This window comes from Gouania willdenowi, chromosome 7 (genome assembly GCF_900634775.1).
Source record: "Gouania willdenowi chromosome 7, fGouWil2.1, whole genome shotgun sequence".
Taxonomy (NCBI): Eukaryota; Metazoa; Chordata; class Actinopteri; order Blenniiformes; family Gobiesocidae; genus Gouania; species Gouania willdenowi.
In genome coordinates, this window is record NC_041050.1 from 34,139,878 (window position 1) to 34,164,770 (window position 24,893).

The 24,893-nt window shown below is 35.6% G+C and overlaps 1 protein-coding gene across 4 annotated transcripts in view; it reads right to left on the reverse strand.

Annotated features, from left to right (window-relative positions):
- Positions 1-24,893, reverse strand: part of phactr3a (phosphatase and actin regulator 3a) — a 73,944-nt gene that overhangs the window by 26,881 nt on the left and 22,170 nt on the right. For 3 of the 4 annotated variants that reach the window (XM_028454128.1, XM_028454129.1, XM_028454126.1), the window contains exons 2-3: positions 6,015-6,179; positions 867-1,034 (exon numbers count right to left, since the gene is read on the reverse strand). In XM_028454128.1, coding sequence (XP_028309929.1) covers positions 867-1,034; positions 6,015-6,179 — 333 coding nt within the window. The remainder of the gene's footprint in view (positions 1-866; positions 1,035-6,014; positions 6,180-24,893) is intronic. The other variant, XM_028454127.1, reaches the window with a different exon arrangement.

The following is a 24,893-nucleotide window of genomic DNA, read 5'->3' on the forward strand; positions in this document are numbered from 1 at the left end:
CGATACATCACACGACTATGTTCTTATAAATTTGGAAATGACCAGAAATGGGGGGGTGGGTCCCCGGTCCCCATTTTAAAAAAAAAAGGGCTCAGAGCGTCTCATTATATTCATTCATTCCAATCTAACGAGAACTAACGGAGGAGAAGTCATTTTAAAAATGGGGCCCCTGTGACACGGTAATGGGCCCATTTATATATTATTTATATATTAGTATGTGCCAGTGACTCGGTACCACCAAACTGGGTGTTTTTTCTTGGCCCCAAATCAAAAACCGGGCTCCGAGCGTTTATGCGTATACATCCATAGATTATTCCTATAACAGAGAAGTAGCAATTTTAACTAGTGTATACAACAACAACAACAACCACAAGTGGGTGGTTGTTGTTGGCCTAATTATTAAAATCTGTGGCCCACTCTAGATAAACTGCTCCATGTTTGGCCCCTGATTTAAAATGAGTTTGACAGCCCTGGGTTAAATGATGCTCACACAGTTGTGCACTAACTGTTTATTGTTTGTGTTTTGCACCAGTATGAAACACGAGGGTCCCATTATCATCCAGAGTGCACTTGAACATTTCATTACAATGATTGCTACAGCCTCATTGATCTCCTAACATCAACCTTAAGACGGACTACTTTATCAATCCATTTTCTCCTCAGGCATTGTTTCATCGTGAGTTGATGTGAATAAATGGACTTCACTGGTTTCTTCTGTCATTTCACCACTTTACTTTAGTTGTTTCAAAGTGCTTTCCACCATTATTCACATTCAATCAATCACTCAGACAGACAGATGGCAACTTACGGCAAACCAAGCCATCATTCATCATTAATGCACAAGTTAGGGACAGATTTATCATTACCTGAGTTTGGGTGGTCCTCTTCAGGGCCCAGATATTCCACACTGCTGACAGTGAGGTTTGAACTCAATGAACCTCCGAATCCTCCCAGTAAGACGGCACTTTCTGAGCAGCAGCCCTGTGTGGGCGAGTTCGGGTCGTGACATAGAAGGCCACTGGATAACGCTACATCTGTGAATGAAAAGGAAAAGTAATTATCCTTAATGAGAAGGAAGTGACAGTGTAAGGACTGCATCTGGGTATTCCCATAATGCACTGGTTCCCAATCCTTTTTCCTGACCTCATTTTTATATCATGACATTTCTGGCAACCCCAGATAATTTATATTTATTATTAGTTTATTTATGATTTATCTTGTTTGTGATATAGTGTTACGAGCACTATAGTGACAAGATATTTTTACACTGTATTTTTTTTTAAACTAGACTTATATTTGAGGAAGTGAAAGTGTGGTGTTTTAATTTGAAAATGAATAATTAAAATAAATTGCAAAATATATATATATATATATTTCATTTTCAGTATTTCAACACTTTAACTATTTATTTATTTAACTTTTATACTGAATTTCTACAACTAGCTTTACATTTGAATATAGTTGTTTGAAACTGTTTGTGGTGTTTTAATTTGAAAAAAGATTATCTTTTTTATTACAAAAGTATGATTTTAATTTTCATTATGTAATTAAATATTAAAAAGAAATTCTGCATTTAAAAAAAAAAAAACTACATTTACATTTGTATATAGTTCTTTGAGACTGTGTGGTGTTTTAATTTGAAAAGGAATAATAATTAAGACATTACAAAAACATGCATTTAATTTTCATTATAATTTCATCACTTAATTAACTATTTAATTATTTAACTTTTATACTGCATTTTAAAAACTGGATTTATATTTGAATATAGTTGTTTGAGATTGTTTGGGGTGTTTTAATTTGAAAATATATATATATATTTTTAATTACAAAGGTATAATTGTATTTTCATGATTTAATGAAATGTAAATTTAATTATTAAACGAACTTCTGCCTTTAAAAAAAAAAACAAAAAAATAACTTCTTTTAAAATTGAATAGTTCTTTGAGTGTGTGGTGTTTTAATTTGAAAAGGAATAATAATGAAAAGAAATTACAAAATATAAATTTAATTTTTATTATTATTTAATTACTTAATTAATAATCTAATTATTACATTTTTAAACTGCATTTAAAAAAAAAACAAACCAGATTCATATTTGAATACAGGTGTTTTGTGTAGTGTTTTATCTTCAAAAGGAATAATGTAAAAAAAAAAAAAAATACAAAAATAGGATTTGAATCAGCAATTTTTTTAATCAATTACTAGACATTTCAGGCGACCCCATTTGAGTTCCACATGGGGTCACGACCCCAAGATTGAAAAACACTGCCATAATGTGATGATGAAACATGTACAGGCTGATTTGTACTAGTAATGTTTTAGTGTCGCTTATAGATAACAGACACACCACCAAGTGAAAATGTTTTAAACAAAACAAACAAGCATACTTGATACACGTCATGGGAGGGATAAAAATACATTTTAAAAACACATAAAATATGATTAGAACTACAATTAATCTTTATTCTGTTAGATATGGTTTTGTTTGTGATTATTTTTATATTATTGTATTTGGCAATTGAAAATTGCTGTTCTCGTAGGAGTTATTTTATTATTATTTTTCTCCTTTGTCGTGGAACTCCTGCTAGGCTATTAATGCAGCACTAATGACACGTATGTCATCTCATAGGGACAATGTCAAGGATGTGCAGTCGACCTTTTTGGAGCCTCAATGTCAAGGTCAAGTGTCAAAAACCAAAGTTTTCCATATCTCTACAAATATATTTTTTGTACAACTTCGATGCTTCCATTTATGAAAATATCACTTCATGTGGAGTAGTTTATTTAAGTGGACCAAAACTGTACAATCTACCAGATTGGTAGGGATCAAACTTCATGATGTCACAAAAAATACTATTTTCCCACAAATTGACATACAGTGCTCAGACTGGTACCATTGAACAACATTTCCTTTCAATGTGTGACCTTGTCCTTCGCTCAAGGTCACATCTAAGGTCAAGGTCAGTCTTCTGTTTTTCCTGCATTATATAACTTGTCAACAAATCCAGATACAGGTTCTCATTTTTTCAAATTGACAAATACGTATTCGCCTTGCAATGTCAAGGATGTGCAGTCGACCATATTTGGAGCCAAAATGTCAAGGTTGCGTCAAGTGTCAAAAACCAAAATTTTCCATATCTGCACAAATATATTTATGTACATGTTTGATGCATACATTTATAAAAAGCTCATCTCAAGTCGAGTATTTTATTTAAATGGACCAAAGCTGTACGAGCTAGCAGTAAAAAGTTCGGTAGGGGTCAAAGTTCATGATGTCACAAAAAACTACTTTCCCCCCATGACTTAGCCAGAAATTGACATACAGTGCTCAGACTGGTACCATTGAACAACATTTCCTTTCAATGTGTGACCTTGTCCTTTGCTCAAGGTCACATCTAAGGTCAAGGTCAGTCTTCTGTTTTTCCTGCATTATATAACTTGTCAACAAATCCAGATACAGGTTCTAATTTTTTCAAATTGACAAATACGTATTCGCCTTGCAATGTCAAGGATGTGCAGTCGACCATAATTGGAGCCAAAATGTCAAGGTTGCGTCAAGTGTCAAAAACCAAAATTTTCCATATCTGTACAAATATATTTATGTACATGTTTGATGCATACATTTATAAAAAGCTCATCTCAAGTCGAGTATTTTATTTAAATGGACCAAAGCTGTACGAGCTAGCAGTAAAAAGTTCGGTAGGGGTCAAAGTTCATGATGTCACAAAAAACTACTTTCCCCCCATGACTTAGCCACAAATTGAGATGAAGTGCTCAGACTGGTACCATTGAACAACATTTCCTTTCAATGTGACATTGACAACGAAATACACACAATAAGATGTCTTTTGCGTGAACAATTCTATTTGGCAATTTTCAATTGCCAAATACCTATTCGCCTTACAAATACAGGTCTTGTGTAGTTAATATTATTTTTATATAATGTATAAATGTATCGTGTCTGTACACTTGGGCATGGGGAGGGGCTCACAGCAGCATAATTGCAGACAATAATTCATTTGTTTTCAAATTAGTTTTTTTTTTCAAACAATTAGGTGAATTTAATAGTGTCCCATGGCCCACACGTGAGCCCAGTGGTTGGAAAAACCCTGTCATTCACTCATTGAGTCACCTTGATTCAGGAAGTCAACAACAGCGTCACCTCAGTGAGTGAGTTCAGCAAATATAAAGATGCTTTTAAAAGCCGACGCACAAGGTGACTGTGATGAGTCATGGGATGCTGTCCGTCAGCTGTGAGCAGGTCACACTGTGTTAGCACTACTACACACACACATTGGATTTTATTTCTTCTTTTTTCTTTTAAATTCATTTATTTGGAAACAAATAAATGAATTTTCTTCTACAACCACCATTCTTATGTCATTTTTTTGAATTATAGGCTATGGGTGCACGTATGGCTGAAAAAATAATATTTCACAAGAACAATAATTTAGCTATAGGGTGAATAAGAAGTTTGCCCAGGTGCAAGTAGCCACTGCAATTAGCATAATAAACCTGTACAGTAATCTGGGTCAAACTGCATGTGAGGCATATGTATTGAATATGAATTTGAATGATAATTTTCTTTAAACAAGATTGGAAAATGTTTTTTTTACTTTGTAGTCATACAATAAGTATGATAAATAAATAATCAACTACATCACGATGTATCGCAATATTACACCTCGCAATTATTGTACAGATAAAAAGGTTTTTTAAATCATGTTTACACATTTAATTGTGCTAACACATGTATAGCACGTCGACGTTTGATAACCACACCTTGTTAAACCGCCTCAGTCCTCAATTTAAACTTTGTGGAAAAAACGTCATTTAACATTTTGATAAACATACTGTACCACTTGTTATTGATATTTGTACTTGAATTACAGTTAAATACCATTTACTTGTTCTTGCAAGTTTAAAAAAATGAAATACATTGTCTTTCATTCAGTTTTTGTTCTTGTAAAGGTGAAATTCGTAGTTAATAATTGTGATAGATGTTTAGTATCGGAATATACAGTATCAGCAGCATATATGGGGATATCGTGAATCATCGTCAAGAATCATAGCAATGCACACTGGGGTTGCTGAGGTCAATTATGTTTTCAATTACAATTCAATTATGATTACTATAAACAGCATTTTTTCCAATTACAAATACATTATCATTTTTATTTTCCCCCTGAAATTCAATTACAATTACGTTCTCAATTGCTAAAGTTCAATTACAATTTTTCTAACTTATTTATATAGCGTTGTGGTGATTGTGTGTGTGCACGATGTCGTTTTAGCATTTTTACATTTATATTTTAGTCCATTTATTATATTATCTGATATAAAAGTCCAACTAGGGACAAAAGTTGGAATTAAGCAATAAATCTAAACTGTACAAAACATCAGTTAAATCCCTTACTCTGTGAAACTGTATCATCCCTATTAAGAAAAGAAATCTGTGCGTACTATGAAATTGAATCTTGGCGGCGCCACTGGCTACACGTGTGTAAGCAATAGTGCTGCACGACTATGGCCAAAAATTGATCAATATTGTAATCACGATTATAATCACAATTATCTATTATATTAGGGAAAAAAAATGATACATAAACAATGTGTAATTTACAGTCCAAAATCAAGCTTTAAAATTTAAAATTGTACCAAAGGCTAACTATACTATACTAACTAAAGGATGAATAAATACACTACTACAGAGTGTAGAACCTGTATTTTAAATATCAATATTGCCGACGATCAGGTTAATACTGTATAATCGTAGCAAGCAATATCGTGATCACAATTAAAAAACGTAATTAATTGTGCAGCCCTAGTAATCAATAGACCTGCATTTACTGTAAATAAATTGACAGTTTTTATTTAATTTCCATGACGATTACAATTACAAAGTCAATTATCTTAACTCAATTGTGACATACATATTTTTCAAATTACATTTACATGATTACAATTATAATTGAACCCCCCCAACCCTGATGCACCCCTATCACTCGTACCTGTGGAACTCTGCTTAAGCTTCTCGTTTTTCTTTTTCCTCCACTTCCACGGTTTGAAGATACGACCCAGGGAGGCCAGCTTGCTGTTGCGTCGGATGGGGGGGGTGTGGACTCCGGTCACCAAGCAGCCTGTCCTTAGTACCCTCTGCTGGTCCAGCACCTCTACTACGGTGGAAGGTGGAGGTGACACCCAGAGAGAGAGATAGAGGTAGGTGGGTTGGGGGGTTCACAGTGGGGGGGGGTGGAGATGGAAGGGAAAGAAAGAAAAATGGAAGCCCAATTAGTTTATACTCACCTTACTGAATAAACTCAAAGTGCTGTGAACAGGTTGAATCAGAACGACTCATTTTATCAACGCCCTCCTGGCTGTTATTTTTACAGCAAATCCCTTCCCTCCATTAATCACAATTATTATCTCTCACAGTCCAAATTTTAGGGAAAGATAAAAGCCAGATGTGGCAAAACTACTAGTCCTCAGTACTCAAGTAAAAATATAGATACTTGAATAAAAATGACTCTGGTTAAACTACTGAAGTTGCTCTCTTACTTGGGTAAATTTAAAAAGTACATGCTACTAAATGTACTTAAGTTAAAAAAAAAGTAAAACAAATGTCCCTTCAATAATAAAACAGGGTTTTTAAACCAGCAAATTCCATATCTTTCATTTTTTTACGAACTTGTAGAATAGTGGTGCATGGAAATAAATTAAATCTGTTACGTTTGTACACCTGAGAATTTAGAACTCATAATAAATCGAGTTTGTAAAATAAAATAAATTAAATTAAATTAATGAAAATGAAATTAAGTTAAAGATATACATTTAAAAAATTAAATAAAATATCATAGTAAATACAATGTGTAGATTAAAAACCCCACAAATGCTCAATAAAACCCAGAGCAGCTTTGAGTTTAACATTTTTTACTGGTACATGAAAACAAGTTAAATCTGTCACCTTTTATGAACACCTGGATAATTTAGCACTCATTACAGAGAACATTTGTAAATAAAACATTTCAAGAAAAAAAACCCTGCAAATGCTCAGTAAAACCCTGAGCAGCTTTGAGTTTAACAATTTATATCCTTGAAAATATTAACCAAAAAACTAACGGACCTGCCCAACAGAAAAAAGCTCAGATTACCAACTTTTTTTTATTTAGCCTCAAGAGAACCATGTTCTCCAGGTTCTCCTGGACTGAAGAGTAAAAAGTAAAAGTAAAAAATCACCAACAAAAAAATAATAATACTCAAGTAAAGTACAGACACCAGAAAAACTCCTTAAGTACAGTAACAGAGTATTTGTACTTTGTAAATAATAAAGTATTTGTACTTTGTTACTTGTCACCAACACACAGACGGAGTCATTTTGGCAAAAAAATAACATGTTTTCCTGGAGACCAACAGGTGTTCCAGCCTCAGTGATTTCTGGGAAATGATTTCAGTTTTAGCCACAGAGAAAAAACTGAGCTCAATCTTTGTGTGTGTGTGTGTGTGTGTACGTGTCCGTGCGTGTGTGCACCTGCCTGAGAGAACAGACATCAGGCAACAACCCTTCAAACAGGAACCCAAAAGACAGAAATAACAAGCATCCTTAACGTTGTGTACACACACACACACACACACACACACACACACACACACACACACAAAGTGAGGCTGAATCTCAGGGTTTTCATACGTCTGTGTCGTGTTGAATGGGTCGAACAATTTGTAATCAAATGTGTGGTTTTTAAGCTCCAAATAACTTATGAATGTTTGAACATTTTACCAAAAAAACAAGTATTATAGTCCATAAAATGAATAATGCACACTAATAGCTGCATTCAGTGCTGTGCGATAGGAGAAAATGTTACAACACGATATAAGTAGATTTATATCCTGATAATGATATATATATTCTGCTAGTATTTCTTCCTTAAAAATGCATAAACTGAACAAAAAATGTATTATTTATTTTCTGACCCGTTTGCTCCTTCTTGCAGGGGCGTTTATTATATATTTTATGATATATCAAATTATAAACAGTTATATTTTATCATATATAGAAATCAACTAAAAAATCCCAAAATAAATGGTACTTCTCCTTTAAGAATCTTCTCTATGAAGGATTATTCGTGACTTTTGCTACACGTCGTCACGTGTTCTGATTCATTTTAATGTGCATATGGAAGTGCCACCAGGGGGCGCAAACACCAACAACATTAGCCACCGCTATCGTTTTAAACCGTACCTGTAGTTGCGAGCTCCATCAAAGTTCATATATGATAGTAGAAGTTTCGTTAGGTTATATTCTACTATATTTTGGGACCAAAACCACACACACTATATTTGCGATATAAACGATAGAGCAGGGGTCACCAACACATGGTGCCCGCGGGCACCAAGTACTAAAATCTGATTTACTTTCCAGGATTCAAACACAACGATGACTACATATAACAGATGTAGTTAATACTGATTAAAGTTAAATACTACTGATGAAGTTTGAGTATTACATTAACCATCTTTAAATGTTTATTTTCACTGAAACATTAAGACAAATGTTTTTAAGTGTTGCAGATTTGGTGAATGGTCAGTGGTATGTTATAAATAATACAATAAATAAGATATTTTTTTTTTTTAAATGCAAATTTTATGGAAATGAACCAATTGCATAAATTAGGAGAAAAAAGTGTTGCATGTACTTGAAACCTCAACATTTCCTACCTTGTTTAAGTTACTGCTACAGGCTTCCTTATTATCTGACCATCTAATTAAAGTGAAAATGTGGTATTTAAGAAATTAAGAAGGCAACGCAAATGTATTTGTGTAGCGCATTTCATACACAAGGCGACTCAATGTGCTTTACATGATCGAAATGAGCAAAACATTCAACAGCTTAAAAGTGATTAAGAACCATCAGCAGCAAAAACATTTAAAATCAGAAATTAAAAGCCCTTAAAAGTTTAGGGCTGAACGATTTTGGAAAATAATTTAATTGCGTTTTTTTTCCCTTCCTCAATACTGTGATTGCGATTTAATATACGATTATTTTTTTCAAGGGCCTCTAGTCATGTATTTTTCAATGAACACAAGCAACAAATCAATCTGTTTCATAAAAAACACTTTCAGATTTATTTAAACTATAAATATACATTTTAAAGCAGAGACTACAACAATAAAGCAAACAAATCAGTGGCTTTACCTCTTCAACATATCTGAACTTAACAGGACAGTCTATAAATAAATAAAATAAACAGATATTAAGAAAATAATAATAAAGCTTATTAATATCCAGTCAGAAACATCACACGTACAAAAGTGCAGGAAAAGTAAGTAGAACTAATATCTGCTTTAACCATTTGGACGATTTTTAGGTAAATCAAACTCCCAACAACCTTTGACAAAAAAAGGAAAAAAAAATTATATCGCGATAATATCGCAAATGCAACTAATCGTTCAGCCTTACTTAAAACTATACAGTACCTATGAAGTAGCTCACAGTTTCAGAAAGGTTGGTGACCCCTCCTGCGATAGGTTACCGTTTATACATCTTATGGTAGACGTTTTTGTCGCACTACGATATATATATATATATATATATATATATATATATATATGTTCTATTGCAGAGCATTAGCTCTATCATTAGAAGATGTATGACGTGTGTGTGTAACTAACAAATGAATTACTTTCAATATAACTGCATCTGCGGAAATTTCATAACTGTTATATCCTAATTAAGATATTGAAGACATGAGTCCTAATATGATTGTAATGATGCTTTTAGTGTTGTTCATGATGAGCTGCTGTCTCTGCACTTCCTGTCTCCTTTCTCTCATTCTAAGAAACTTGTACGAAGGACGACTTGTGACTAATCAAAGTGTGACGCGGCTACAGGCATTTACAGAGAGCCAAAAAGAAAAAAAATGGAAAAGCACAATAATAAATGCTATGTAAATGCCAAGAGCTACATGCTTCAGTCGGTGTGACAAAAAAAAAAAAGAAGCTACACAAGTTTGCTGAAGGCTGATAAATTGTTGACGAATAATCAGCCAGAGAGGAAGAGGAGGCAAGGATTTGGAATGTGTGTGGGAGGGGGTTGAGATTCTTTGGAGGTGTGAAGTGAAGTAGAGTGATTGAGGATGGAGAATAATGCTGACTTTTTAATGCATGTTTTTGCAGTCCGTGCATTTTCCATCAAGCACATGATTAAGGTGTGGAGACTAGAGTGGTGGGGGGGGGGGGGGGGGGGGGTGGGGGGGCGAATAGAAACAGAGGAGGAAAAAAGGAAAAGCAAGAAAAGTGAAGAACAAGGATGACTTTTTTTTTTTTCTAAGAAAATGCTAAAGTGGGAACAGATTAGGAGATTAAAGGGTGAAAAATGGAAAAGTACCAATATGTGTCAAAAGCAGAATAAACCCGATGATAGCAAGACTGTCCAATTAATCAAAATCAGATTACCATTTTCATTACTAAGCTCAATGATTACAAAAATAACATAATCGAGAAAAACAATTATTTAAAAAATATATATATATATATATATATATATATATATTTTTTTTTTCTTTCAATTATATACATATATTTTATCGGCTAAATGAAACAAACTTCCACAATTTCGGATATCTACAAAGAATAAAGCTTGGCCCTAGGGCTGGGCGATACACCTGAAAAATGTATCACGATATGAGTGTTTCATATCAGTCGATATCGATAATTATTGATTAGTTTTTTTTTCAGGACAAGAAGAAAAATAACCAAATATATATACTTTTTAACACAATATTTGACATTTATCATTTAAAGAGGTCAACACCACTATAAAAGGAACAGAAAAAAACTCAATTAAATAAACAAACTGGTCAAGGTGCAAATATAAACTTTAAATAAATGCTTAATTAAACTAAATGTGCAGCCGTTCTTCTGAATACATTCCCCAGAATGCCTTGCGGTTCTGTGTTTTTTCAAGCGGAGTTCAGTGACTTTATTGGACATTCTATCGCACATATTTTCTATTGATTTTGATCACATATCTATAGCGATACATATTATCATTTTTAACGCCCAGGCCTACTTGGCACACACAAGAAAAAAGGATTAATAATACTTTGAGTTGTTTAATGTTGTTTAATTGTTTATACATGGAACACTTTGGGTTTGATAATGAAGATACATCACTGATAAGTGTTTTGTTTTGTGCAAAAGATATTTAACAAACCTTTTATTTTAAACAGATGCCTAAGTTCCAATTGTGCAGGATTTATCTATATACATACTGTATATATATATATATATATATATATATATTGTATTAAAATACTCATTTTAGGAGTTGCTGCTTTCACTACTACTCAGAACAACATGAAAAGGACGTTTGGCTGAATTTCTGAGTGCGTTCTAATCCAGAACTTCCCCAAAACAAGCCACACTACAGAACTCACTCACACGTGCTGTCCCTTATAGAAGAAAAAAGCCAAAAGTGGCACATATTGTGCAACTTGTTAAATAAATGTGCCTGTGCCGTGTAAATTTAACCCTGAATTGTTTTTCTGCTCTTACTTTATTTGAATTACCAAAAAAAATAAAAAAAAAAATCAAGATCTACATGTATATCGTATATTGCTATTGTGAGAAAAACTAGTAGCTTTTACTTTGAGTACTATTTAATTGAGCTACTTCTTACTTGTTCTTGAGTATGTTATGTAGGACTTACTTGTACTTGAGTAAAATTTCACGATACTGTAAATTTCTCATTTGGAATTGTTTGACCCTAAAAGTACAGGTCAGTTGACCATGTTTGCCCATCTCCCTCCATCATCATCAACATCATCATCATCATCATCATCATCATCATCATCACTACTGTCAGATGTCCAGTACGTCGACCACCCCAGACACGCCGTGGCAGCAGAATTCAGGTCAAGCTTGAAGGAAACGCAGAGAAAAGAGAGAGTGCTTAAGAGTGGGAGAGGGCGGGGGTTCATCTGTGTGTGTGTGTGTGTGTGTGTGTGAAGAGAAGAGAAGGGGAAAGGAAAGGGGGTGGGGTCAGACCCGTGGCTGTTGCCATGGTGACCACATCCAGATGCTGCTGCAGCGGTTGTTGGGGAGGAGTCAGTGAGTCTGTGTAGCTCAGCAGGCAGCAGAGATAGTGGATGGAAGCCCCCACACACCCCCTCCCTCCATTTATGCCACGTCTAAGCCAGTGCCAGCACCCCGGTGCATTGTGGGTAGATGGTGAAACCACATGGAGGACGAGATGTGTCTGTATTTTGAACAAGGGGAAGGAGCCGGGAGGAAGGGAGGGGTTAAAATATGGGGGGATTCCACAGAGAAGGAGGGTGGGAGGGGAGGGGGGGGTGGGGCGCTGTTGCTATACGGAAGAAGAATCTGGCTTTCTCCAATCACGGAGCAGCTATTTATAATGCATATCAAGTAACACTTCATTTTTCATAGAAGGGGTTGGTTATTCAGAGAGAATGACAGGAGTCTGGATGGAGAACAGGAGTTAGATGAAAAAAACACAGGCGAGCACATTTCTCATGAGGATGCTCTGAAATGCGTGTCTGAGGATGGATGCACTGTGTCAGCGCTTAATGAAATGCTAATACAGCTACTACTTCCACAAACCCATGTGTCATAAGGGGTGGGGGCGGTACCCATCCTCCTGTTTCCTCCACCCTCACACACACATATACACTGTGGTCCCATCCCATGGCAGGTGGGTTTGGATCCAAACACAAGCAGTACAATCAGTAGAGCTGGACACAGTGGACGCATACAATCTGCCTTCTCTAAACTCAACTCCTCATTAATGCAGATGGGAAATGATTCAGGAGTGGAATCCAACAGGCAATATGTAAATGTAACCGGGCAGGAAATGTAAAAGTGAGCGGCACCAGAGACCGCACCCACTTATACAGCATGTCAACACAATCACATATCCATAATGAGCCCATCCTACACAATAAAGAGTACACAAATGAGGAAATACTAATTATCTTTTAAGGAAAGGAGGCAATAAGTCTTCAAATATCCATGTTCTATTACAATTATCACTTTCCCCCTGAAAGTCGATTACAATTATGTTCGCAATTACTAAAATGACTGAGCATGAAATAAATAACCCTATAGAATGTAACCTTCCTCTTGTGTTAGCTTTCTGTTAGCATCTTTTATGATGATGCATCGGTTTTTGACCCATGTCTAAAATCAGCTGTAAAATCCAGTAAAACTATTATCTATCATGCAATTCTGATTACGTTTTCGATTTTCTTGACAGTGGGTTTAATTATTGCAAGTATTTTCGTATAATTGTAAAAAATTATACGAAAATTGTAAAAAAGTTTCCGTCTTAGGAATAAAGTGCAGCAGCAAAGCTTTAACAAATAATGTTAAATCCCCTATGGGTTTGATAAAAACACAACCTGCTCAACCTTGCATTAGAAAAAAAAAACCTCACACAAAGAAGAGGTTGTAGCAGTTCTATCACATTAAACATGTGTTTTTCAACAGTTTGTAAAGGGAGAGAGACTCTTGCTGTGATTACACATGATTAAACGGGAAAATGGATTTTCTGATTTTGACTTTTAAAAAATCCCCTTCAATAAATAATTCTTGTTTCTATTTTATATTGATTAATCGTGCAGCTCTAATTGGTATTAATATTATTTTTTAAATGGTAAAATGATCCTCAAGATAACTGACAGGTAGTGGGAAAACTTGATATGAAACATGTGTTTTTTTTTGTTTTATAATTGTTAACTATGCATGTGTAATTGACAATTTTTATGTAATTTCCATGCTAATTACAATTACAAAGTCAAATATCTGAACTCAAGTACAATTCAATTACGATTAAAACAGCAATACATATTCAAGAAAAATTAGAAATACATTTATAATATGTCATAATTGTAATTAATTATCAAATATGCTATTACAATTATAATTGACCCAAACACTGGTAGGAGGGTTTAAAAATTTGCAATCTCATTAAAAACCAGCAGAAGTCAGTAAAAACTACACAAAAAGCAGAATTCATGGATCGGGGTGATATAGGGTGATAATCGAGTAATACCATGGCTCTATTTGAGCGCTGCAGTTAATGTGAAGTTACACACAAAGAGAGAATACATTAAACATGACGCCGTAGGGAAAGGAACACGGAGTCCTGCTTGATTTGTAACTGGCGACAGAATCTGGGATCAACACGTTATTACGACTGAGGAACAGACACAGTCGGACCAATGGTTGACAGGCAACAGCTGTGATTAAAAAAAAAAAGAAACAAGTGGAAAATCTAAGAATAGAATAAGAATAAATGGAGAATTGATTAAACATCACATAATGTGTCTTAGTTAATCTTGGTTCTCTTTAATCACTGACAGACGGGGATTGTGTTTGTAACACTCGTCACTATCAGTGTAAAAAGCAACTCATCACACTCAGCACGAGAGGTCACAGATCATATTATTAATTTATTCTCTTGTTATCAGACTTTATTACAAAAGACAAAGATTATTCTACAAATCTGTGTTAAAACCTTGAACACACCCAGTATGAAGACAAAAGGAGCAACTGAATAGGGGCACACACACACACACACACACACACACACACACACACACACACACACACACACACACACACACACACACACACACACACTCACTCCTACAGTCAATAGAAACTCCTGACCTGATATAGATGTGTATTGATTGTGGAAGAACTTGCTGGAGAAAACTCAGTTACTGTCAGAAGGAACATGCAAACCTAAAGTAATCGCCTTCTAGCTGCATAGAGAGTACTATATGCCGCCATGATGAATTCATGTTGGGTGTGGGATACATATGTATGTGTATACACGTATATATGCGTATGTGTGTATCCATAAAATGAAGAGTCCGTCCTTAACACTGCTCTACTGTAAAGTGTCTTGAGATACCATTGGTTATGATTTGGCGCTATACAAAATAAAAGATTGATTGATTGATGATTGATATATGATATGTAGCAATATTAGGCTAACTCGGGGTTTCCACTGGATACGTCTGCGCTGCACCACGGCACTGATCCGGTTTTGCTCCGCTGTCTGCCGTCCGGTAATCCCCACCGGTTGCGTTTTGAGTGCGCCACGTGCACGCCGGTTGGACGACTGTGACGTCACGAGACAGGGGAGTTCTCACGATATTTATATAATCGCGCGAGAACGCATGCAAAGGTATGTGTTGTAAACAACAATAAACAGGTCAGTGTTCCTAACAAAGGAGTACAAGGAAGTTGGACTCTCTGGATTTGTCATAGCTACATTTTTTATCAACAGCCAACAGAGAAGAGATAAAACTGCACCAGTAAAACATGAACTAAATCAAAGCTGCTGCAGTTTACAGTGAGTTACAGTATGAGAGGAAACAATATAGTGGATGTGATTTTGTTTTTACACATTGGGAAGTTTTGGTGATGTAGTGACTTGAAATATAATCTGAAGTGTTTTATTTTGAAAAGTAACCGGATATTTTATTGCGGAGTACGTGCTTAACTTCCTGTTTAGCTTCATTTGCTCTGTGCTGATTGATGCGTCGTGCTCCGGCGTCCGCCAGAAATAGAAGCCCTGCGTATATCTGACGGAGGGCACTGGGAAGGAGCTGACACGCACCGCAGCGGACCCGGTGGAAATTAACACATAACTGTAGACTAAAGGGTGGCGCGGCGGTGACGTAACGCAGCGGAGCAGCATCCAGTGGAGATTGGGGGTGAGATGTTCACTTTTGGAAGAAAGCATGAACATTTGTACATGGGGGGTGTTTCAGTATGAAGCTGAATCCATTTTTAATGAGATCCACGCTAGTAAACCAATGGTTCCCACTCAAAATCAAGGAATCCAAGATGGCCGCCATCTGTATTGCCAATTCAAATACTTTGGTTCTATTTGACATAGACACATCAGTGGTGAATTGTAGGTTTCAGGGTCAAGGAATTCAATTATAATAATACCAATGGTTACCACTCAAAATAAAAAAGATGGCCACCATCCTTATTGCAAATTTTCAGGTTCTGTTAGACATAGAAACATGTGGCAAAGTGTAGGTTTTTGGGGATAAGGATTATCATTAAATGGCTTAAAATTGCAATTTCTTAACAGCCACATCAAAACACAAATTAATATATCTATTCATTTATTTCTTAGATTATATCCATTGTGATCCTGGTGCATGCATAAGCATTTATCTGTTGATGTGTTCATTTTCCAGCACTTGCCAAAATGTGCAATGATTAAACTCAAACTTTTGATGTAGATATGAGTTATGACAAAATATCCAAATTGGCAATACGGATGGAGGCCGATATCTTGGATATCATCATTTTTAGTGGGAACCATTGGTTTGCCAGTGTGGATCCCATTAAAAATGAATTCAGCATACTTAAAAAAATCCCATGTACACATTTTCATGCTTTCTTGCAGAAGTGAACATCTTTTTTGACATGTCTGCCGGGCTGTTATGGTTAAAGCTACAACACAGTGTGCAATTTACCGGTTTACCATATTTAAACTATCACTGGTTTAACACCAACTCTGTCGGCCTTAAAGCATGACACTTTAATGAGGATGAATGATGTGACTAAAATGATATTCTGATGACAAGTGGGGGAAATTCTTCAATTAACGTCTCATTACATCAGGAGGTTCTCAGAGGACGAACCCTGAAATGATCAAATTGAAATTTAATGCTGTTTGATAGGATTTGCTCTGGGAGGCTCAGTGGATGGGTCGGCACCGCCTCCCACTTTAATGATCATCGTACCAGTGCTTCTCAAATTGGAACGTAATTAACTTCATTCAGGGTGCGTCCGAACAGTCCCTCCTATCTCCTTTCCTGATGACTTCACTTGGTGACGGAAAGGTGTTCTAAACTTCCTAAAAAGTGAGGGAAAGGCCATCACATTTGTTTTGACAATCAGACGCACTTCCACTAGGTGACGTAATAATCCGACAGCGGCGGCGAAGGTTAGAGAGGTGGTGGGAACAAATCTACAAATTTCTGAAAATGGACTACTAAAAGCATTTATAACACGTTTCCCTGTGCCTCTAACACTGATGTAATCTCAAATATCACAAGGTTTGAAGGTAAATCCAAGAAAAAACAAAAGTGAAACTAAAAGAACGTCACATTGAGAATGGTTGCTCACACTCACCATCCACTCAGAAATCAACATTAATCCAAAATAAGCATGATTTTATGAAATTGTTTCATTTATACACGTTTTAGGCCAACATAACATCGTAGACTTACACATGTACAACCGCACAAAGCATTACTAAGATTAACAAAATATGATGAATAAAATTAAATGTGGCTAAATGGCCTTTTTTTTTAGTTATAATCTGATAATATGGCTTGCATAGCATAAGATATGGGTTTTAGATTATTTAAAGTTGTTCAAGGCATATTATTGCATTGGTAATTTACGTAATCGAAGTCCCTTTTGAGTTTTTGTAAATTTCCGTGAACGCTTGGATGAGAGGGTCCCTTTATATCTTGTTCTCCTTTGGTAACGGATGCATTAGTGTTTCCTCGGCTAAAGGAGGTTATAAAGGAAGCATTGAGCTTCCTTTCCTTAGCTTTTAGAGGATTGGAATGCTCCTCATCATGGCCGCTGCTTAAACACTTCCGGGGATTAAGGACAAGTGGCTAGGAAAGGAGATGGGAGGGACTATTCCAACGCAGCTCTGGTCGCCTTTGGTAAAGGATGCATCAGTGTTTCTTAGGCTAAATGAGGTTATAAAGGAAGCATTGAGCCTTCTTTTCTTAGTTTTTAGAGAATTAAAACGCTCCTTATCATGGCTGAAACTTTAACACTTCCGGGGGTTAAGGAACAGTGGATAGAAAAGGAGATAGGAGGGACTATTTGGAAGCAGCCTCATTCTGCCAAACTGCCTGTGAGCTAGCTTCATCCCTCCCTCCTGCTAACCAGGGGGAGGGGCCAGGTGGAAGCCCCTCCCACTTTTGAATGTGCACACCTGATTCTGTAAAATGACACTAACCAGTCACTGTGGGTGAACTGGGGGCCATATCAGTGCTTGTTTAGCAGCCTACAGGGGAAATAGTTATTTCCCCACAATTGGGACTGAACTTTGATTAAAAAAAAAACTCTGTGTTTGGACGAACAGCTGGTAAGAGCATCAGAATATAGCCACAAACTCCTGTTGCTTGGACAATTCATGCAAAAGTAATCAGGAAACTTGGACTTAAACATTGTTTAGCATCGGCACTTAAGTTAAATGCATTTCTTTTTCATTTATTTGTAAAAATTGGCAAATAGTGTATTGTTTATTAGGCAATTCAGGGAATGTGTACTGGTGTACTTAAGTTAAAGATTTATCAAGCTTATTTAAACAGTTTCATAGTTCTATTACGTACAGTAAATGAGCAAACAGTATGGAGACTGCATCTTCTGAAGCATCCCACTATGTTAGAAAGCAACCTGTGCTTTTTATTAATTTTACTGGATTTGACTCATCCTATAGTTTATAGTGTAATATTTACCATCTCGTCCTGAATAATTATAATTTCAATGTTGATTCAGGATTATGATTTAAAAGTGTCTAATGACTGGATTTTAAAAAGGAGATTATAATATAATTAAAAAGCTCTGAATGGTAGGGCAGAACTTGGCAAAACGAAATATAAAAATCCCAGGGGCACATATAACTGGAAAACGTTGGATAACCACTGGTATAGATCACATCCCACCTGTGCTATTAAAAATCCTCAGCTAAAAGCCAAACAAGAGAAGTAAGAGAGCGCAAACCTCTGCCAAGCACCAAATATCCTCTCTGGATCCAGATAACTGCCATGATCCATGATCATTCACACTTTAAAGCATATGTGTCAAACTCAAGGCCTGGGGGCCAAATCCAGCCCTTTAGAGCATCCAATTTGGCCCGCAGGAAAAAATAAAAACAAAGTATTGTGTAAATTACCAAATAATCCAGTTGTAGTTATCTCAAATTCACCAATTTAATTAAACTTGACAATATTTTTAGGGGCTTGTATTTTTTCTTTGTTTATATCACATGAATACAGTCATTTTTAAATTTTTAAAAGTCCTTTAAATTACACAAAAATTGATGACAATAATTGTGAACTGATATTGAAAACTAGTGCAATGATGTTACATTTTTTTCCTATTTCCCAACCTATAATCTGTGGCCCACTTGAGAACAAACTGGTCCGTATTTGGCCCCTTAACTAAAATGAGTTTAACATCCCTGTTTTAAAGGCTTGGAATATTTTTTTGTCCCCATTAATAATGATACAGTAGGTCCAAATGTATGGGCCCTCATGTACTTTTCAGAAAAATATCAATTAAATGTGCAAACCATATCTAATTCAGATGAAAATTGGGGTAACTGAGGAACCAACCCGACATAAATGGGTCAAATTTCATAAAGATCGGTCAATCACGAACCAAGATATATTTTTTAAATTTCATCACTAATTAGAGATAAGATTTATTTTTAAATTTTTGAAACTGATCCAGAATCAGTATATTGATCTGGATCCAAAATGTAATGCAATTTTCCATGGTATAAAATCTATCTTTGTTAAAATTTTGTTAAAATCTGTTTGGTACTTTTAACGTAATCCAGCAACCAAATTCGGACTATACTCAAAATAATGTTTTGCGATCTCCTTCCTTGGAACCAATAATAACCCTCACATTCTCGCCCCTGCCGCAATTGTTTTCCAACTGGGTCTAAATGACAACGTGCCCTTGAATGAAGCACCTCCTTACCCGCTTTATGCTAGCTATACTCACTTTGCCCCCCTGGTATTACAACGGTGCTGCCATCTGTCTGTGGCCCCACTGCCTGGGGGTCCGGCCCCAGTCAGAGCGCATGGCTAAACACTCACTGAAACGCCCAAACAATGTAATAACAGAAGCATGAATGACAGGGAGAAACATAGTGATGGTGGGAATCAGTGATAGATTTACCCAAATCCCTTCATCCTCTAAACAAACATCAATGCTTTGTTAAGATTTCAATATTAATCTTCATTGTTGAAGTATGAAAATCTTGCAATTGACACACAAGCAATGCTTAAGCAGTTTTTAATGATTATTTTTAGAAACTAAACATGGTGAATGCACAGATTATTCCTTCCATACCCATTCTTAAATAAGACCATCTAAAACAAGAAGACATAGTCATCATCATCCTCCGCCAGATTGGTTCTCATCATAACTCACAACCTTTTCCTAAATGTCCTAAATCTAACTTAGATGTATACATGAGAAAATATTATCACATCAGAATATGAATTTACTAACAATTTTAATGGATTTCTATGAAAAGCTGCTGTCCCCTTTGAAGATACCACGAACAGAGTAAAAAAACAAAACAAGGGCAATAACTCCGGTAAAAATAATTGCGCACTTCTTTTTTATGAACTCCATCAAGGTATTAGTACCCTGAAGCCACACATCAAATTTGGTTATCCTATCTTAAATAGTTTGGGAGAAAAGCTGTTCCCTTTAACTCGGACGGACGGACGGACCCTTCCACATTTTGTGTAATAAAGTGGGAGTACAGAGTGAATCTTACTCCTGTGCAGCTGGTTTTTACTACTGTGTGTAAAGGTTAAGACTCAAGATCATCAGAGGGATTACTAACAAAGTGTGAAACACCAGTGTGTGGGAGGCTGGCATCAAGTAAGTGAATTGATGTCAGTGAGGCCAGCAGCCAATAGGAATGGCCTGAGGCTTTTTGCTCATTCCCATATGTTAGTGTTGAGAATGACGATGGATAGGAACTGGGTTTGTTGTCTGGTGTAAGGCTGATTATTATTATGGGATCTCCACATTTAGGTTTGGGATTTAAAGTTATTTATATACAACTATCCATCCATCCATCCTTTAAACCAGGGGTGTTTAACTCATTTTAGTTCAGGGGCCAGCAGTTTGATATCTAGTGGGCCACATATTTTATTACTGAAAAATAAGTAATTTCCAGTTGTTGTTTTCAATATTATAATTTTTTTCAATGACACAGCAATCTGCAATTTGCAGGAAATATATGTTTTTTTAGAACTTTTAATTTTAAATACCAGAAGTGAAACTGAAAAACATACAATCTTGAAACTTGTGTTTTTTCTGAGACAGCAATGCATGTTTTGTTATTGCAATAAAATAAATTGTTTTATTTTATTGCTTAATTGTGACCATCACCAGCGCTCCCTAACGAAGGGAAAGCATTTTTTTTTATTATAGGGAGGATATAAAAAGGGAGAGCAGTGTTTCACCTAGGCGGAGAACCCTCAGTATTAGCTTCACTTGACGTTTTGGAGTTGACAGACAAAGTAAAACCTTAATGACTCTAGAGTCATTTCTTCTAACAAACTTATCATTAGGCTCTACAAATGCTTAATGAAAGCAGATAAATCACTGAAAAGAGACAATGATCACACCCAAGAATGAGCAAGAATAGGTTTAATAAACAAGCTTACATAACTGAACATGCTAAACTCTCATATAGGAGAGTTAAGTAAGTAGGGCTGAGCAATATGGACCAAAACTTATATCTCAATATTTTTTGTTCTCAAAATGGCAATATGATATTAATCTTGATATTTTAATATAATAAAGTCTTACCAGAAAAACAATTCAGGGTTAAATTTGAAAAATGCCACACAGGCACATTTATTAACAACCAGCTGCACAATATGTGCCACTTTTAGCTATTTCTCCTTTAAGGGACAGCACGTGTGAGTGAGTTCTGTAGTGTGGCTTCTTTAAGGCGGAGGTCTGTGTTAGGACTAGACCTGGGCAATATATCGAGATTTGGAAAATAACAATGTAGCCTATATCAATATATTTTATTCTATAGCATACTCGTTTTAGGAGTTGTTGCTTTCGCTACTTCTCAGAACAGCAAGAAAAGCACAATTAAGTGGATTTCTGAGTGAGACCTTGCCCTAAACAAGCCACAATACAGAACTCACTCACAAGTGCTGTCCCTTAGATGAGAAAAAGACTAAAGCTTATAAGCTGGCACATATTGTGTAGCTGGTTGTTAATAAATGTGCCTGTGTGGCATTTTTCATTAGAAAATTTAACCCAGAATAGTGTTTCTTGTTAGACTTTATTGAGTTAAAAATATTGAGATTTATATTAGTCATTTTGAGAAGAAATATCTACATTTTGCACCATATCGCCCAGCCCTAGTTAGGACGCACTCAGTAATCCATTAAATTGTGATTTTCTTGCTATTCTGAGAAGTAACAAAAGCAGCAGCACCTAAAGCGAGTATTTTTAAAAATTGAAAATGAGCTATAAAATAAAAATACATCAATATATGAAATATTGTAATTGCAAAAAAAAAAAGAAATCTCAATATATCTTGATATTTTTCACAAGCCTAATGGTTTTGTCATCAAAACAGCACTGAAAGGTCAGATCTAAAGTTAGCTGATATATTTATTCTCTGTGCAGTTAAACATTACGTTAGCTTAGCTTCATCAGGAGTGTTGCACCTGCTGTGTGTGTGTGTGTGTCTGTGTGATGTAACACATCCGACACATTGACTGTAAAGATGAGGCTAAACTGTCACAGTTTCACAGAAGTTAGACTCGCAGTGAAAACAAGGTGAAAGCCGTCTTTACAACAGTTGTTCGGATTTGTCAAATGGAAGGAAATACCTAATATCCAATTACGTAAAACTGCACTGATCATTTTCAAACAGACACACACAAAGAATACATTTATCACAGACATGACTGTCTGTGAAAGTCTCTCTGGGGTCCCCACAAGCACCCGACTTGACCCAAAGTGTTCTCACTCAAAGTGCCATTCCTGTCACCCACACAATAGGGTGAGCCTCAGACAATGTCAATCCAACCTGCTCTTCCTGCACAACAATCACTAAAGGAAGACAAAGTGAATGTGTCAAAAAGAACCTCTAAAGTTTTCAGCTATCATCATTTAAAAAAAAAAAAAAAAATGTCATTTGACTCCATCAGGAAGAGGAAATGTATTAAAGGTCTGGGTTCACTCTGTGTTCTTCAGGTTGTTCCTGAAGTCCATCACATTATATACAATCATATCCATCCATTTCTGCTTTCTTTTTTATACCAAATTATGGGATGCATTCCAGTGAATTACTTCTTTAAAAAAATGCTGTATAACCTTGCTGATGAAAAACTCTAATATAGCTTAATGGACACATTGACTTTCAAAAAACAGGTTAATGCAGGCCAGTGGTTCCCAATCTTTTCAGTCTCATGTACCCCCTTTGCATTTTTGTCAAATCATGTGTACCCCCTCTTCATAGAATTAGTACACTCGCCATAAATTCATATGCTTTTTTATTTGTGAAACAGACTGTCTCCAACATTGGTTCCCTAAGGCTTAATCTACAAATTCAAACCAATGAGTGTACTTTAAAGTGACATTTATTTATTTTTAAATACCATGCAACCTTTACGTGATTACTGAAATAGTAAGTAAACACTGTCTCCTTTGTAAAATGTAGCTGATTATTGTCTTGTATTGTTTGAAGTGTAATAAAATGGCCTCTACAGCATAAAATAATCATTTTTCCAATAAATTACAAGAAAATATAGCATTTTATTGAGCAGTAGCATGGTTCGCTTCTGGTGAATTTGTTCAAAAATTGTCTAAAAAGGAACATTTCAAGATTATTTGTAAATGAATTGTTAAATCTTTCCAAATACCTCCTGCAATGTGCTCATGTATCCCTAGGGGTGCACGTACCCCTGTTTGGGAACCACTGATCTAGGCTGTGTTCAAAATGGCACACTAACGTACTGTACACTCAATGAGTATATACTATCTACTGTATATTATCAGTAAGATTAGGACAACCAGGATGGTGACCGTTCCCACTGAAGTATACTTCCAAATTTCCCAAGATGCATTTCAAATCTACAACGACAAAAACCTGAATCACACTGAGGCTAAATATGTCTGTTGATTTGCCAACTTTTGAAAGTTCTGAAAATATTTTTAACAAAAAAGTGACAAAGTTGAATATCAACATGTGGTCATTTGATCCATAAAACCCTCCATCGTACTACTGACTAAACTTCCTGTTAACTTCAAAACAAGAGTCCTATTTACAAAATAATTAAAAAACTAATAGAAGACAAGAAGAGACGCTTTTATTTTGAAAAAGGAATGTTTGATTTTTAGCTTGAAGCCCGTCCCAGAATGAACGTTTCACTCACAATGCATCATGGGACAGTTGAGTATGACTAGTGTGCCCACCTTGCATACTTAAAAATGTCCTGATATACATCCTTGTATTTCTCGTGTACTCAATCCTTCCATACTATCTAATGTGAACGCACTACATACTCATTTTGACCTCAGACATAGTATGAGTAGTACGTTATTGTGACATTTATAACACAGCCAATGTCAACCATTCTGAATGTTGATTTACTCCTTTTAATAATTATTGCTAAAATTATAAGACAAATAAAAAAATTGTGGGTTTTTGGAGGAAGCCAGAGTTTTTATCGTATCTGAACAGGTGAGTTAATGTGTATAAAAAAAAATGTGGTGTGCAATTTACTGGTATTATTTTTTAGTATTTCCAGTCTAAATGTTTGGGGTTTATGTAATACCTAGAGAATATGTTCAAAGATGAGAGAGTAAGCAGTGTGCAGGAACATGGGAGTGTCTGTATCCTATTATTTTTTTTTTATTTAAAAGAAGCTGATATCTTTACCACTGAGCTCCTGTTGCTCTGCAAGGAAAATTCAACATGGTCTCCAAAACAAAAGAATACTGACGTTCTAACAATGACAACGTTACACCCCCAAATGGATTCATTTATATATGCAGCAATGAAAATGATGGGCAGCTTTTGC